At 39.9% G+C, this 14,935-nt stretch overlaps 1 protein-coding gene across 1 annotated transcript in view; it reads left to right on the top strand.

Moving 5' to 3' along the window:
* The window catches only part of runx3 (RUNX family transcription factor 3), an 85,883-nt gene that overhangs the window by 30,945 nt on the left and 40,003 nt on the right, over window positions 1–14,935 (top strand). Inside the window, exons 3-5 of the mRNA XM_036575101.1 lie at window positions 5,433–5,704; window positions 6,919–7,075; window positions 10,323–10,427. Of these exons, the coding sequence (XP_036430994.1) occupies window positions 5,433–5,704; window positions 6,919–7,075; window positions 10,323–10,427 (534 nt within the window). The remainder of the gene's footprint in view (window positions 1–5,432; window positions 5,705–6,918; window positions 7,076–10,322; window positions 10,428–14,935) is intronic.

The raw sequence follows: 14,935 nt of genomic DNA, 5'->3' as shown, positions 1-14,935 counted from the left end.
CAATAGCCTTGTAGATGCTGTGGAAAACATCTGACACAATATGAAATGTCTTAATACTTTATCTACACTTGCAGTTCAAGGAAGTTCTTTCTGCTGAACTATTGCTTAAGGTTTCTGAGTAAATCGAGTCTGTTAGAGCAAAACTTAGTATCTCTTTTTTGTCATTTCTAGGTTTTACAGAATTTGTAAATAGCAGCTGCATATTGTAATGAAATTTGTAAATAGCAGCAGTAAATATTGTGTTAAAATTTCAGGACAAATGGATGAATAGAAATGCTCCAAAATTACTCATTCCATTGAATTCTATTGAAAATGGCAAATGTCTTTCCTTCTCCTGCTGCCATTTTAGAAATACGGGGTGTTTTCACAACAGCCACAAAATACTACATATTTTTGGCATCTACTAAGTTACTGAATTAGCAGTGAGGAAAGGAAGCAAGAACCTCCTGATACTGTAAGGGGTTAAAACCAACCAAGTCCTCAGACATGACTCGCACACAGCATTGAATAATCATGATGAGGCTGAACCTGCCCTGGCTGATTAAAGCAGGATGAGTTACAGCAAGTTCACCCTGATATCAGAGCCTTTGGGGTGCTTTCAATTCAGAAGTTGGCCCTTTGAACTGCGGCACGCTTCATGAAAGCTGGTGGCCCATTTGTACTGAATCACATCATTTTTCATCACGTTATTATGCTGGTGCCCACATTGTCCCTCCTAAGAAGTGTGTGTCTTGGGTGGGGGCACTGATAGGACTCTGCAAGAAAGCTCATAGCCCCCTCACCTATGCTGGGTCGAATCCGTGAGGGGCCCCTCGGGGCGGGCGGCTCGCGCTCCTGCCTGTCCGCGCGGCTGTAACCGTAGAAAGTGCGCGTGGAGAAGTGGAGGGGGGTGTAATGTGACAGGAGGCCCCGTGTGCAGCTTATATATTAATAATGAACAGATGCGGCTGAAATATGGCCCGCAGGCCTACGACGCTGTTCCAACTGATGGAGCTATAAGATCCTGAATAGTTTGGGTCTCAGATTTATTTTCTCATTTTCAATTATATATATTTACACACACACACACACACACACATACATATATATATATACATATACACACATATATTTATGTCCACATACATACACACACACACACACACACACACATATATATATATATATATGTATCAAAGTACAAGGTGAAAAAGATTTAATAACATTAAGAACATGATTTAGTTCCCATTTTTAACTTTTTACTTGTTATTTATTGGTATAAGTGCAGGTGTTGTTTATTCAGACTGGGCTGATAAAAGCAAAGTAAAAATTGAAAATAAACAGAAATTCACTGGCATTTAAGGGCCAGTATCATACAAAACTGAGTTTGCTTCCCTTTTTCAAAAATATAGGTGTCTGATGTAGTTTGGAAATATTATAAAACCTCATTTATGTAAACTAAGCAATATGTATATGTATTATGTATATATATATATATATATATATATATATATATATATATATATATATATATATATATATATGTGTGTGTGTGTGTGTGTGTGTGTGTGTGTGTGTGTGTGTAGAGTTTAGCCCTGTAAATTTACATTGAATTTGGTATGTTTCAGCCCAGTCTGCTTTTTGAATGAGGGGCAAAGCAGGGCATCCAGTCAGAACACAGCTCATTTACATATATCAATCTTAAAGGTGCAGCAGCAGCAACAAAAAACAGCCTATTTAGGGACACAGAGAGGTTGGAAATGGTCATGTAAGAATGAATTATAACTGAAGATTATGAATTAGGGGTGATATTTTTTATGCATCCTACCATTGAAATGAAAGAAGTGGAAGGAAAATGAAAATACTACAGAAATGTAGGGTCTGGGCTCTTTAATGCTGTGTTTTAGCTCATTTATAAAGTCACTGGTAAATGACGTAATTACACGATGATCAAATGAATGGAGCTGAATATGAGTGGATGTGAACACTGTGATCGCTCATGTTTTAAACTGCTAAACAGGACTTAATGAATGAGTGAATGAGTGAACGGATGAGTGTAAGCTCGTGTACAGCTCCTCAGTAAACTCCTCACCTGTGAACAATCTGAATACCGCTCTGTGAATTAAATTGTGAATCAGTTAACGTTACAGATTTTACTCTTTGATCTTCCGAACGAACGAATGAATACATTAAAATGTGTATTAAACAGTTTGTAGAGTCGTAATTAGACTCTTAATGTTCAAACCCAGGTGTGTGGGTTTCTCCACCCTTTCTCATAATAAAATAAATAAACAAACAAACATTTAAATGAATAAAATCGACTGCCTCTGATTGGTATCACGCGAAAATGTCTCATCTCTCAAACGTGCCACGGCCATGCTTAATTTTATTTTGTTTCATTTTATTTTCATTAGTTTTAGCGTATTTTATTTTAACGGTTGAGCGTAAAGAAATAATTACGCTGCATTATGAATTTAGCATCACATTCAATTTCTGGCTGGAATAGAAAAACGTCACTTTGTTGAAAAACTCTTAATAATATTTGTTCAGTGATGAGCTGGGCTCGCGCGACTCTAACTCTGCTTAGAGAAACAGACTGATTTAAAAGACCAGGTGTGTTTTAACATTATAGTTATGTAATTCTGTGTTAAAAATTCGCATTCTTCCTGTTTTTGATGAGTGAAAACTGTTCAAATTCTCCTTTACTAAGAATCATGGAAATTACTCAGAAAAAGATGCTCTGAGCTGACAGCTCTCTCTCTCTCTCTCTCTCTCTCTCTCTCTCTCTCTCTCTCTGTCTCTGTCTCTCTCTCTCTCTCTCTCTCTCTCCCTTTCTCTGAATGCCTAAAGCGCCTACTAGTGGTGCTGTGCTGTGTTTGTAACAGCTGGGGCTGCCTGGGTGTGGCTCTGCTTATGAAACCCCATTAAACTCATTAAAGTCGCATTAATAGCTGCAGCAGATATTATATAAACTTTATTACTACTTTATTACTCATTAATTACTGCACCACCATCTCATTCAGACTGTTTAGACTGAATATAATACACATAATAAATATAATCCATTCTAGTATGAATTAATGTGTCTTCTGAGCTTGTTTATTTGCATTAGTAATTAAATATGAATTAAAATACCGACTTAAAATGCTGACTTAAAAATAAAACAATAGTAGTAATAATAATAATAACAACAAACACTTCAGTGGAATTGCATAACGGGTCATCTTTACTTATTACACGTGTAATTATTATTATTATTATTATTATTATTATTATTATTATTATTATTATTGAGGTTATAGTGTGTTCTGTTGTTGTTATTATCGTTATATTATCATTAATATTGCTTGCCTGATTATGATTGTGATGACGTTTATTTTAATTATAAATAGCTGCAACAGTCGTTATTATCATCCATTATTAAGATATTTCAATAAAAGCGTTATCAATAACAGCTATATTTTATTGCAGTTGTTAATTTTGTTTTTTTATAATTGATCTCGCTTTGAAAGAAAAACAAGGCTTTAACAAGAAGAAGAAGGAGGAGGAGAAGAAAAAGAAGAAAAAGAAGAAGAAGAAGAAGAAGAAGAAGAAGAAGAACTACTTCACAAATTATTTGCATTCAATCAACCATTACTTATATTACCAAACGCAGCACTGGCATTAAGAGCTCTTACACGCCATTACTCCGCACCAGACTGTATAAACCGCTCTGAACTGCACTGAACCCGCATTATGCTGTGCATTTTAACTGCTTTGTTGATCCTATCAGAGACACAGATTTACACTACTGCTCACACAGACTTTCACCGCAAAAAATAATTTTTCTAGAATTAATAATAAAGGAAGGATATGCTCGGATATCGAGCTCATCGCATTTCTATCCATAATTCATTCTCAAAGCTGTTATAGCGTTTAGATCGCTCCGTCTGAGGACTGAGCTCCGCAGATACGTTATTTTTTCATTCCCGCTCGTTCTCCAGCAGACCATGCCCCCTCCGTGCTCTGCTGCGCTGTGGGCGGTAGTTAATATTTAGAAGCATCCTGCAGTTTTAGAACGCTGTGAGCCAGTAGTAGCGCAGGAGGGGCGGGGCTAGAGGAGCGGAATACGGGTGTGGGGAAAAATAATTAGGCTGCACCGATGGAGCGTTTTAAAGGCATTTATTATGAATTATAGATGCAACTTATGGCTCATATATTCTCACATGCCTTTTCTTTATTACTGATATTTTAAAAACTGTATTTTTGTAATCAAGCGAAGATCAACGTGAGCTGTGGCTGTGATAGGACCATCGGGTGTCAAAATTAAGGACACAGTTATTTGCAGTTAATGCAGTTTAGAGGCTTTATGAATATGTGTGTGTATATATATATATATATATATATATATATATATATATATATATATATATATATATGTATACAGAGACTATATTTGTATTTCAAAAATCTTTATATTCGTAATGCATTGTGAACGGCCGTGTAAACCGGAATACGGGTGTGGAAAAAAAATAAAACACCATGGTTAACACAGATAGAAACGCTTTCGCTTTTCGTCACGTTCTGATTGGTTAAAAAATAAGCCTCGCCCCTTGGGTTCTCATTGGTGGTAGTCTGCGGCACGCGCCCACCCACACACATACACACTCCACTCGGAGCAGAGAAGTTCTATAAACTTGAGCCGAGTTGAGCGAGCGCTGCTGGATGAGCCTCGACTGGCGGAGGACCGATCTGCGCGTTTGAGTCACAACGAGGGACTTCTGAACTTCACTTCTCTGCTTTTTCTGCGTTTTTCTGGAATAACTGTCTGTCAGAGAAGCTCGACCTCTGAGTATAATCTTGTTTGTCGTGCGCCTGAGTTCGTGTGGAGTCTCCTCGTGAGGGCTGGAGCGCTGCAGCTGATGGACGAGAACTTCACAGCAGAGCTGAAAGAGTTTTGAGCTGGAAAATCAGCCTAAAAGCTCCTTCCAGCCAGCATCGTGTGAAAGTACTACAGAAAAGGAACTGAGCGTTTCACAGCCTCTCATTTTTGTTCGCATTTGCTATTGTGGCTGAATTTTGGGGTTGAAAGACTTGAGACTCTGTTGCAGAGTGAAGATTCAGAGAGAGAGAGAGAGTGAGAGAGAGAGAGAGAGAGAGAGAGAGAGAGAGAGAGAGAGAGAGAGGAGCCTCCGTTGTGGTTTTCGTGCGCGTTTTTTGCTGAAGTCAGTGGGAAACAGTTCTGAGGCTCCTGCATCCGCACACAGACGACTCTCATTAGTCTGATCGGACTGAGAAAATAACAAAACGCTCTCAAAAAAGCAGCAGATTTGATTTTTTTTATCTGTTTTTCATTCTCTGTTTTATCGGCCTGCGCACTGCTGGTTCTGGAGCAGCGAGTCAGCTTGTTTTTTTTTTCTCTCCCTCTGTGTGTGTGTGTGCGTGTGTGTGTGTGGTGATGCACATCCCCGTAGATCCGGGCACCAGCAGACGCTTCACGCCGCCCTCTGCGTCGTTCTCGTGCGGCGCCCTTAAGCTGGACGGTGGCGGCGGCGGCGGCGCTGGCGCGGCAGGCATGAGCGGCGCGCTCCCCGTGTCTGTGCGCTCGCGGCCTGAGGGGCGCTCGGTCGTGGACGTGCTGGCGGACCACGCCGGAGAGCTCGTGCGCACCGACAGCCCAAACTTCCTGTGCTCCGTGCTGCCCTCGCACTGGCGCTGCAACAAGACCCTGCCGGTGGCCTTCAAGGTAACAAGGCTGACCACAGCGATGCCCACAGATCTGCCCGCTTTCTGCCACCGCCCCCACCCCCACCACCACCCCCAACCCTTTGGTCCTCTTCAGCCTAATTGGATCTTCTCTTTCACTCTCTTTTCTGACCCTGTCCTGCCCACTTGTGCTCTCTCCTGGACAGTTTCACCCTCTTATCCTTGTGTTTTAACCTCATTTGCTTCCTTTTATTGCCTTTATCACACACTTTTTGTACGTATCTTCACCCTCTTCTCTTCCTTTTTACCATCTTTTGCTCCCTCTTTCTGATGATGTCTCTCTCATTTTGTGCCTCTTTTCACATTAAATAACTAATTGGACCCTTTTTTCTCGTTTTAACCTCTTCTTACTCTTTTCTTCCCTTCTTCTATTATCTCTCTCTTTTCGTTGGATAGAGGGATATTTTTACCCTCTTCTGTCCTGATTTCACCCTCTTCTGCCCCCTTCTACCCCTCTCACCCCTCCTGTGCGCTGATCGCTTCACTGCCGCTGCGCATTAACATCTCATTTTCATTTGAACTCATATTAATGTTAGATATCCTATTATGATTATGTATCATTTTATATGCAGAGTTTAAGACTCTTAAGGTTATTGTTCGTAGACTTTGTTTTTATTTTTAAAACATATTTAAGAAACACAGTAACCACAGAACCACACAGAGAGAGAGAGAGAGAGAGAGTAGAGGATAGTGACAGATATTCATATTATTATTTACACATCTGGTTATTTATTTAATGCAGATATGTCTTGAAATTTCGACCATAATATTTAAAACTCATGAACAGAACATCTATTATTATTATTATTATTATTATTATTATTATTATTATTATTATTATGATGATGATGACTACTACCTCTGGTACTATTATTCTTATTGTTATTATCACTACTACTAAAATTAATGATAATGATAATAATAATGCATTACATGTATAATAATCATCATCATAATAATAATGCTAACACCTTTATCGTGTTGTATTATGTTATTATGATAACACCGTTATTTTTCTTATTAATCTTAATCTTATTATTATCATCCAGATGCTCAAATGAAAACCTGTCTGTCTAATTTTGTCACGTATTCTGTCTAAATTTTCATCATCAATTTTTATCAATCCAATAAAAGACGAAAACGTTTAATTGTCGTTTTTGTGCGCGCGCGCTTCTCTGTGTTACCTGTCCTCAGGTGGTGGCCCTGGGTGATGTGCCGGACGGTACCCTGGTCACTGTGATGGCCGGTAATGATGAGAATTACTCCGCAGAGCTGAGAAACGCCTCCGCCGTGATGAAGAACCAGGTCGCGCGTTTCAATGACCTGCGCTTCGTGGGCAGAAGCGGGCGAGGTGAGACTCCTTAAAGAGACCTTTTCTGTCTTCTGTCTCTCTTCAGATGCTCATCTGTCAGTCACACTGACAGCACGAGCGCAGAACAGCTGCTCATAAAACAGCAGCAAATATCTAGTGCGTGTTTTATTCTACAGCTGTGTGTATAAAAATACACTCAGAAAAGGACCCTGCTTTAGTGGGTACAAACGCTGTGACTGGGATGGCACCCTCCGGAGGACGTCATCAGTACCTCAAATTAGGGAACACAGTTGTACCGTATTCTGTTGCGGTTATGTAGTTGCGCTGAGCGTCTCGTCTTGGCTATTAGACTTTTTTCTGCTTAAACAGTTCGACCCTTTCCCCTGACTGAGTGAATGTAATGTACCCTTAAAACTCATTTAAGACGCTTAATTGGACCTTAAAGAACAAGTTGTACCTCTGAGGACACATTTACATTGTTTGTAATTTGCAGGGCTAAAAATAACCTGGACAGAATCGTTTTTTCTTTCTTTTTTCTTTCTTTTTTTATGTGTTTTACACCAGCGTTTTACTCCTGTCGCGTTTGACTCACATAACGCCTGCATACAATGCAACTAGTATGCGTTTTACTCACATTGTTGCATTAAGCTAAATCACCAATACGCATTTTACTCATATTAGTCCATTAAGCTGAATAACCATTGTGTATTTTACTCAAATTAGTGCATTAACCTAAACAGCCATAATGTATTTCCTATATTAGTGCATTAAGCTAAATAACTAGTATGTGTTATACATATTAATACTCTGAGCTAAATAACTATTATGTATTTTCTTTATAGTGCAGTAAGGTATTAACCAGTGTGTATTTTACTTATGTTAGTGCATTAAGCTAAATAACCAGTATGAATTTTACTCATATTAATACATCAAGCTTAATCACCAGTATGTATGTTACTCATTTTAATGCATTAAGCAAGTAACCAGTATGCATTTTACTCATTTTAATGCATTAAGCTAAATAAACAGTGTGCATTATAGTCATATTAATGCATTAAGCTAAATAAACAGTGTGCATTATAGTCATATTAATGCATTAAGCTAAATAAACAGTGTGCATTATAGTCATATTAGTGCATTAAGCTAAATAACCAGTTACTCATATTGGTGCATTAAACTAAATAACTAATGTATTTTCTCCTGTTAATGCATTAAGCTAAACTGCCTGAATAACTAGGTGTTGGTTTTAGTCAGATATCAACATTAGGCTTCAAAACTAATTTGTATATTAATTATGCAAGTGTTTATTTTTTCAGCTCTGCTCATCCTCATGTATTTACTCTCCCTCAGACTGACTGAGCTCGATGGGCAGTAAAATGTTTCAGGCTCAGTTTTGTTCTTTATACAGAAAAACTCGAGTCTTTTTGGGGAAAAGCAGAAAAAAAAATCGTATCGTGTGTCCAAACGCAGCAGGAACGCGCTTAATTTGTTTGGCTTTTGCTGGGTTTCGTTTTTTTTTCCAATGAAATGTTTGGGGGCTTTAAAAGGTTTAGCTTGTTTACACACCTTAAAAAACCTCTCTACATCGTACATAGCTGAGATTCCTCCAGCTCCTTCCCCTCTTCCCCTCTTTCCTCTCGCGCTTTTTCCTCTTTAAACGCGCTGCGCTTTAAACGAGTTGCAGACGGACGTGAGTGGAAAGACTTGGGAAAAAAGAAAGTACCTTTCATTTCTGTAGCCGATTACACACCCTGCGCCACACACACATACAGGCACTTTACAGGCGCGCGTGTGGAAGTCTCGTGCGGAGGACGGAGGAATAGAGAGGGTGGGGTGGGAAAGCAGGGTAGCGGATGGGGTGGAGGTAGTCATCTGGAACTGATTAATCCGTCCGATCCGCATCATAAAGGCCTTTTCAAATGTGATGAAAATTTATTTATTTATTTATTTATTTATTTATTTATTCGCTGCTTTGGATCCGTTTGGACTCCCACACTCTTCTGGAATCAGTTGCAGTTCTTGAGTTCAGGCTTCTTTAGGCAGGCCTGGATTCCATTATTTGCATATAGGATTGGAATCGGATTTTTTTGTGACGTCTGAATAGAGAAAAAACCCACTAACACACGTAAGGAGTTTTTCGTTTTTATTATTGTTATTTTTTTATCAATGCAGTATGCTGGTCCAGTGTCCAATGTATTTGTCCCTAAAATCTAATTCTCAAATCGGATTTTCAAATTCGTGATTCTGAAAGATTCCAAATTAGTTTCAGAGTTATTTGTATGCACATATGATCTGATTTTTTTAATACCGGTCACACTTTACCCTGATTTAACTGTTAACAAAACATTTGGTGAAACTTATTTGATTATCAGCAGTGTAGGTGAGGATTAGGTTGAGATTTTGGCTTGAAGTTAGATTTAGAATTCAGTTTAGGTTTAAATGTGATACAAATGATCACATTCAGCTTAAAGTTAAGTTGCATTGAATAGATGTGTAGTTGAATGTAAGATAAAGATGAGGGCAACAAAGCATCTCCAAATAGTGCTGAAAAATCTGGCCAATATGTAAATTGAGACCTGATTCAAATTCAAATACCATGAGACAAATTTTAGCATTAATGTTTATAACTGTATTCGGTTACTTTTTCAAATAACAGTGTTCACATTCAGTGCTAAGGATCAGGATTTGGAAAATGAATTGGAATAATCCACTGTGTGGACACAACCTAAGATTTAGATTTTCTACAGAATGTTGTTGTATAAAATCTAAATCATAGGGTGTGATAACCTACAATGTTTTGCATTAACACTTCAAATTTATCAATAAGAAGGACTTGACAATTAGCTGATGATATGGACATTCTTACATGCAGGAAAAAAAAATCCCAGGATTATCCTAATGGTTTAATTCATAAAATCAATCAGCTAAATGGTTTAACATGTCAGTGAAATAGACTAATAGCCTATAAATGTCAGTGTCTTCCATCTCTCTTCGTTTATCTTTGTCTCAACACTGCTGCACCCACACTACTGAAAGTTTCTCACTGTCTTCAGAGAATCACGGCTCTATCGTCAGCGTCATAGCTGACCAAAGATATGTGACCTTTCAAACCACAAAAGAAGTGCGATGTCTTAGTTTACTGGTGACAAAAAGTAACAGTAAAGCCACCTGACCACTGAGAAAGAGGCTCTGAATAAAGGCCACTTGTCCACTTCTATTTGCCTTCTACAGTAGACGCATTGTAAGTTGTATCATTATTCTTTGTGTTTCTGTTCCCCACCCCCAGGCAAGAGTTTCACTCTGACCATCACTGTGTTTACCGGACCGCCTCAGGTGGCGACGTATCATCGCGCCATCAAAGTCACCGTGGATGGCCCACGAGAGCCAAGACGTGAGTGCCCATTATCCCTCTTCTCTTTGTTCTTTTAAATAAGCTGCTGTGAGCAAGTGGAGAAGCTGGCGTGACTGTATGTTCTCTTTTGCATATTTGGGAATGTTTGCTCTGCCGTTTGGCAACCATGCGTGGTTTAAGTGCCTTTGCATTTGGCCTTAAGCTGCATCCTTGAGGCTGTTTGGAAAGTTTGGGTTAAATAGGCCAAGTGATCTAGCCTTTATTAGGGTCAAATTGAGAGAGCTGTTAAATAGTGTATGCAAGTGTCCAGCTAGCGTGTCGTCTTGCACCAATATGGTAGGTTCTGGGGTGACAAATAGACATATGATATGTGCTAAATACAATCCGGCAGCCTCTCTTGCAGTGTATCCATCAGTCACTGATAGTCTTTGACCTATGCTAAAATAAATGGAGTCAGTTTAATCCTTGGTTCTGTAGCTATATTGGTCTGGATGAGTCAGTGCGCTGTTCTGAAGCAGAGGATGGATTTTGTGTTCGATTCTTTGGAAGCCTGGATTTATAGGTGATTTCCCATTAACACTGGCTTTTTGTCTTGGAAGATATTTCATCTAATAAAAGTGAAGCACCTTGATCCAGTGCCAAAATGTAAATGACATACCTCAGAAATTACACATCACCACAGCGAGGTTTGCCAGAAGATAGCAATGTTTACCATGTTGAGTCAGAGATTGAGGCAGTTGGCCTTGGCAGTTGTAGGAAAATATCTGAGAGGTGACTTTACAGTAGGCAGGGTAGGCATTTAATTGCATATGTCAAGCATTCTTGAACGATATTGGTCAGTTGTACTCGGTGGAACCTGACAGATCCGAGAGAACACTGTAGGGATGCCTGTGGGACTTTGCAGTATTGGGTACCTCAGTAACATTAGCCCATGCGCTAAAATGGGAAGGCCAAACGCAGTGTTGTGTGGGTTATATTGAGGCAGTGATGTGCAAGGCTGAGGTAGACAGAAGAGAGTTAGAGTTAGTCTCAAAATGCCCCTAGCTAAAAGTGAGGTATGAGTCATCCTCTGATGATACCCAGGAATGGAGCCGGAGCATGTGTGCGTTCCCAAAACCGTTGCTGTGTTTCAGTGTCGGTTTCGGTGTCGATTGACATTCTGCGTGCAGCTAGATCACCGCCAGAAAAGTGGATGCTTGCGTGTACCCACGTGAGTGTTGTTGGCCTACACGTCTCTCTGTGTTAATAGACGACACATGCCGACCCTTTGTGGTCTTGAGGGTTGCCAACCTCAGACGTCTTAATAAGCCAAGCCTTTTCCTTATTAGCCAGACCGCTTAGAGAAGTTGAGCCACAAAGTCGGTGAGGTCTCTGCCTTTCGGCCGTGCTTTCCTCCACTGGGGTCAAACCTTGCCTGACCGCACAAGAGCCTGCTGACTTAACACTCTTCAGCGGTTCGCGGTGATGGAGCTAAGTCTATAGGGCTAATGCAGGGCTTGACCACAGAGCCATTACCACCAGGAGAGAGACAGAGCGAGACAGACTCTTAGAGACTGCTGGTCTGTATAGTGAGTGTATATAATCTGCAGAGCAACTCTATTTAAAGTGTGTGCAGCGCTGCAAAAAGTTGAATACACTGGGTGCACGCATGAATATGAACTTGCATCTTTGTTTAAGCGTGCATGCAACACATGCTTGAGCTGTGAAATGTGTGTGCGTGTGGTCCGCCGTCTCCTGTCTCTGTCTCCTCCAAATGTCAAGTCTTCTCTCAGGGCGTCTAGCTGTGAGACACACACAAATGTGTGTGTACATCTCTGTGGACATGTGTTCATGTGAGCAGAAGTCATTTAGCTCCTTAAAATGCCATATTTAACATTTAGCTGCAGACCAAGACTTTACTCTCATTATTAGACTGCTAATCATATTAAGTTAAGAGTGTCCTCCTGGACACAAATCACAAGATTTGGAAACTTTTTAGGGTGGGAGGGAATATGTGAGGAACATATCCCCTGCCTTTTTGGAGAAATACAGCAAAACGTTGTCCAAACTACACTGCACTGCAATATTAGCTTACTTATTATGTTACAGAGTTAAGAGGGTCCTTCTGTGCATAAAATCCAAGATCTGGAGACCTTGTAGGGTGAGAGGAAATCTGTGAGCAGTGCTTGAGGAACAGAACTCCTTGTTTTTGGAGAAGAACAAACTTTACTCCAGCAACAAGGCTTCCAAACTAAACTATTTTTAGCATTCAGCTGGTGACCAAGACTTTATTACCATTATTAGCTTGCTAATTATATTATGGAAAAAATGAAGGACATTTTGTGGATGAAGTGCAAGATTTGGAGACTTTTTTGGGTGGGAGGGAACATATGAGCCATTCTCATGCAAGACATCCTTTGTTTTTTTGGAGAAACACAGCAAAAAAGGCTTCTAAATTGTGCTGCATTTGGCATTCAGCTGCCAAACAAGACTTTACTCCCATTATTAGCTTGCTAATCATATTACAGAGTTAAGAGGGTCCTCCTTTGCATAAAATGCAGGATTTGGAAACTTTTTAGGGTGGGAGGAATCACATGAACAGTTTTTTTGCCACGCTACTGTCAAACAGAAAGCCTGTTTTGTGTTGTTTCACTACAACAAAATGCACTGTAATAGCGTTCAGAGCCATGTAGCCACATGCAGCCTGCATTCTGTTGGTCTTCTGTGTTTCCCTGTTGCTCTCTTATCCCACTCCTTTCTTGCTATGCTGTAAGAGGTGGGCAGACTGAGGCAATGTGGCCTTACTGGCTGTTGTCTTAGCCTACATGCATGAACACAGTGAGGCACTGCGAACTGCACCATGCTAACACCCACACTTTTATTGTATATAACAGGTTGGCACAGAGAGGCAATGCCTGTCGTTGCTCCGGATGGTGTTTTATCTCGCTAGCATGAGCACACGGTGAGGCACTGCTAGCCACTCTATGCTAACAGCCACATTTTACTGCCTTGTTATTACAGGTAGGCACAAAGAGGCAGTGCCCTCTAATGCCCTGGCTGGTGTTCATGATGCTAATAGCCACACTCAGCTAATGAGTAGACACTTCTAACAGAATGCGTCCAGAAGGCGTGTGTGTGGTTAGTCGATGTCACATACAGAACTGATTAGTGCATGTGTGTGTCAGACGTAGGCAAAGATCACTTTGTCATTGGGTTAAAAGTTTTTTTTTTCTTTTTCTGTTTGTTCTCAGTGCATGTGGGTGTGTGGGTGCAAGTGTATGTGTTAGAAAATAATCATTCTTTAGTTAGATGAGTCCTCTTGATGGTATTTTTCAGAAGAAAGCCACACCCTATTTCCTCTCAGGCAAGGGTTGTCTAAGGCCGTGAGTGTGCTTGTGTTTGTGCGGCGCTTTGATAGCGCTGCCAGGAGAATGGTGCCATATTAATGTTTACAGATTGAGTTGAGAAACCTGATGGACGGGACCAGTGCTCCCCTAGGGCTAAATGCAGACCACACACACAAAAAAACACACAAATTTACACGCTCCCGCAAAGCGAAAACCACAGTAAGTGTAGTGCGACACCCACGCATCAAAAGTACACCCATTTGCCTTCATGGGTAGAGCCAACCCACAATCAAGCGTACATAAACACACATTTAATTGTAAAAACTGTGGAACAGAAGAGTGGTGGGAACTCTAACGCTCAAGCCAAAAGCCCACATGTTTGTTTTCATACAGTATCAGAATGTGGGCTCATAATTATGCCCCCTGTGTATGGTATGTGTTAAGTCCTATATGTAATAATAATGTGTCCCATTTGTATTATATATGTCATCGCTATCAGGACAAAAATTATATTTCCATTTTTTTATTACATATTTATAAAGACCAACTTCTCCTTACATTGTGTTAAAATTTCATGATAAATGGACCAATAGAAATACTCCAAAATTATTAAAAAAAAAAAATTACATGAACTTTCGGTTAAGAATATATATACATATATATATATATATTGTGTGTGTGTGTGTGTGTGTGTGTGTGTGTGTGTATGTGTGTATGTACATATAAATACTAATACAGCCCATATGTGTCATGGACATATGTTCTGTCAGAAGTACTTTATAATGTCAAGACTATTTTTGCACAAAAACAAACACACATTATAACACATGCATGCTGTCATGAAAACAAATGAAGGGAGCTGATATCTTTGCAAAAGAAGGTGTAAAAACCAAGAGAAGTAGGTGCTGCAAGAAAACGAGAACGAGCGCATGTACAGTGACGAAAGTGCCGAAACCCTCCCTGCTGAACAGACCGCTTCTCGGGCCTCGCCCAACACATCACTCACCCGCTCACACAAATACATACATACACAAACACCAAGTTTAGCTCTCCATTTATTACATCATTGGATGTTTTTAGACCCATCTGTACAAATGGACAAAACATACACACCAGGCCAATATTCTACTACAATAATGAGCTGCATTATATGGGCTAAGCATTCACTTTTTACTGAATACATTTCGATACACTGTGTTTAGTTCACAGTTTTTAATGCAA

Source organism: Colossoma macropomum, unplaced genomic scaffold (assembly GCF_904425465.1).
Source record: "Colossoma macropomum unplaced genomic scaffold, Colossoma_macropomum, whole genome shotgun sequence".
Lineage (NCBI taxonomy): Eukaryota > Metazoa > Chordata > Actinopteri > Characiformes > Serrasalmidae > Colossoma > Colossoma macropomum.
This window is presented reverse-complemented; position numbering and strand designations above follow the sequence as displayed.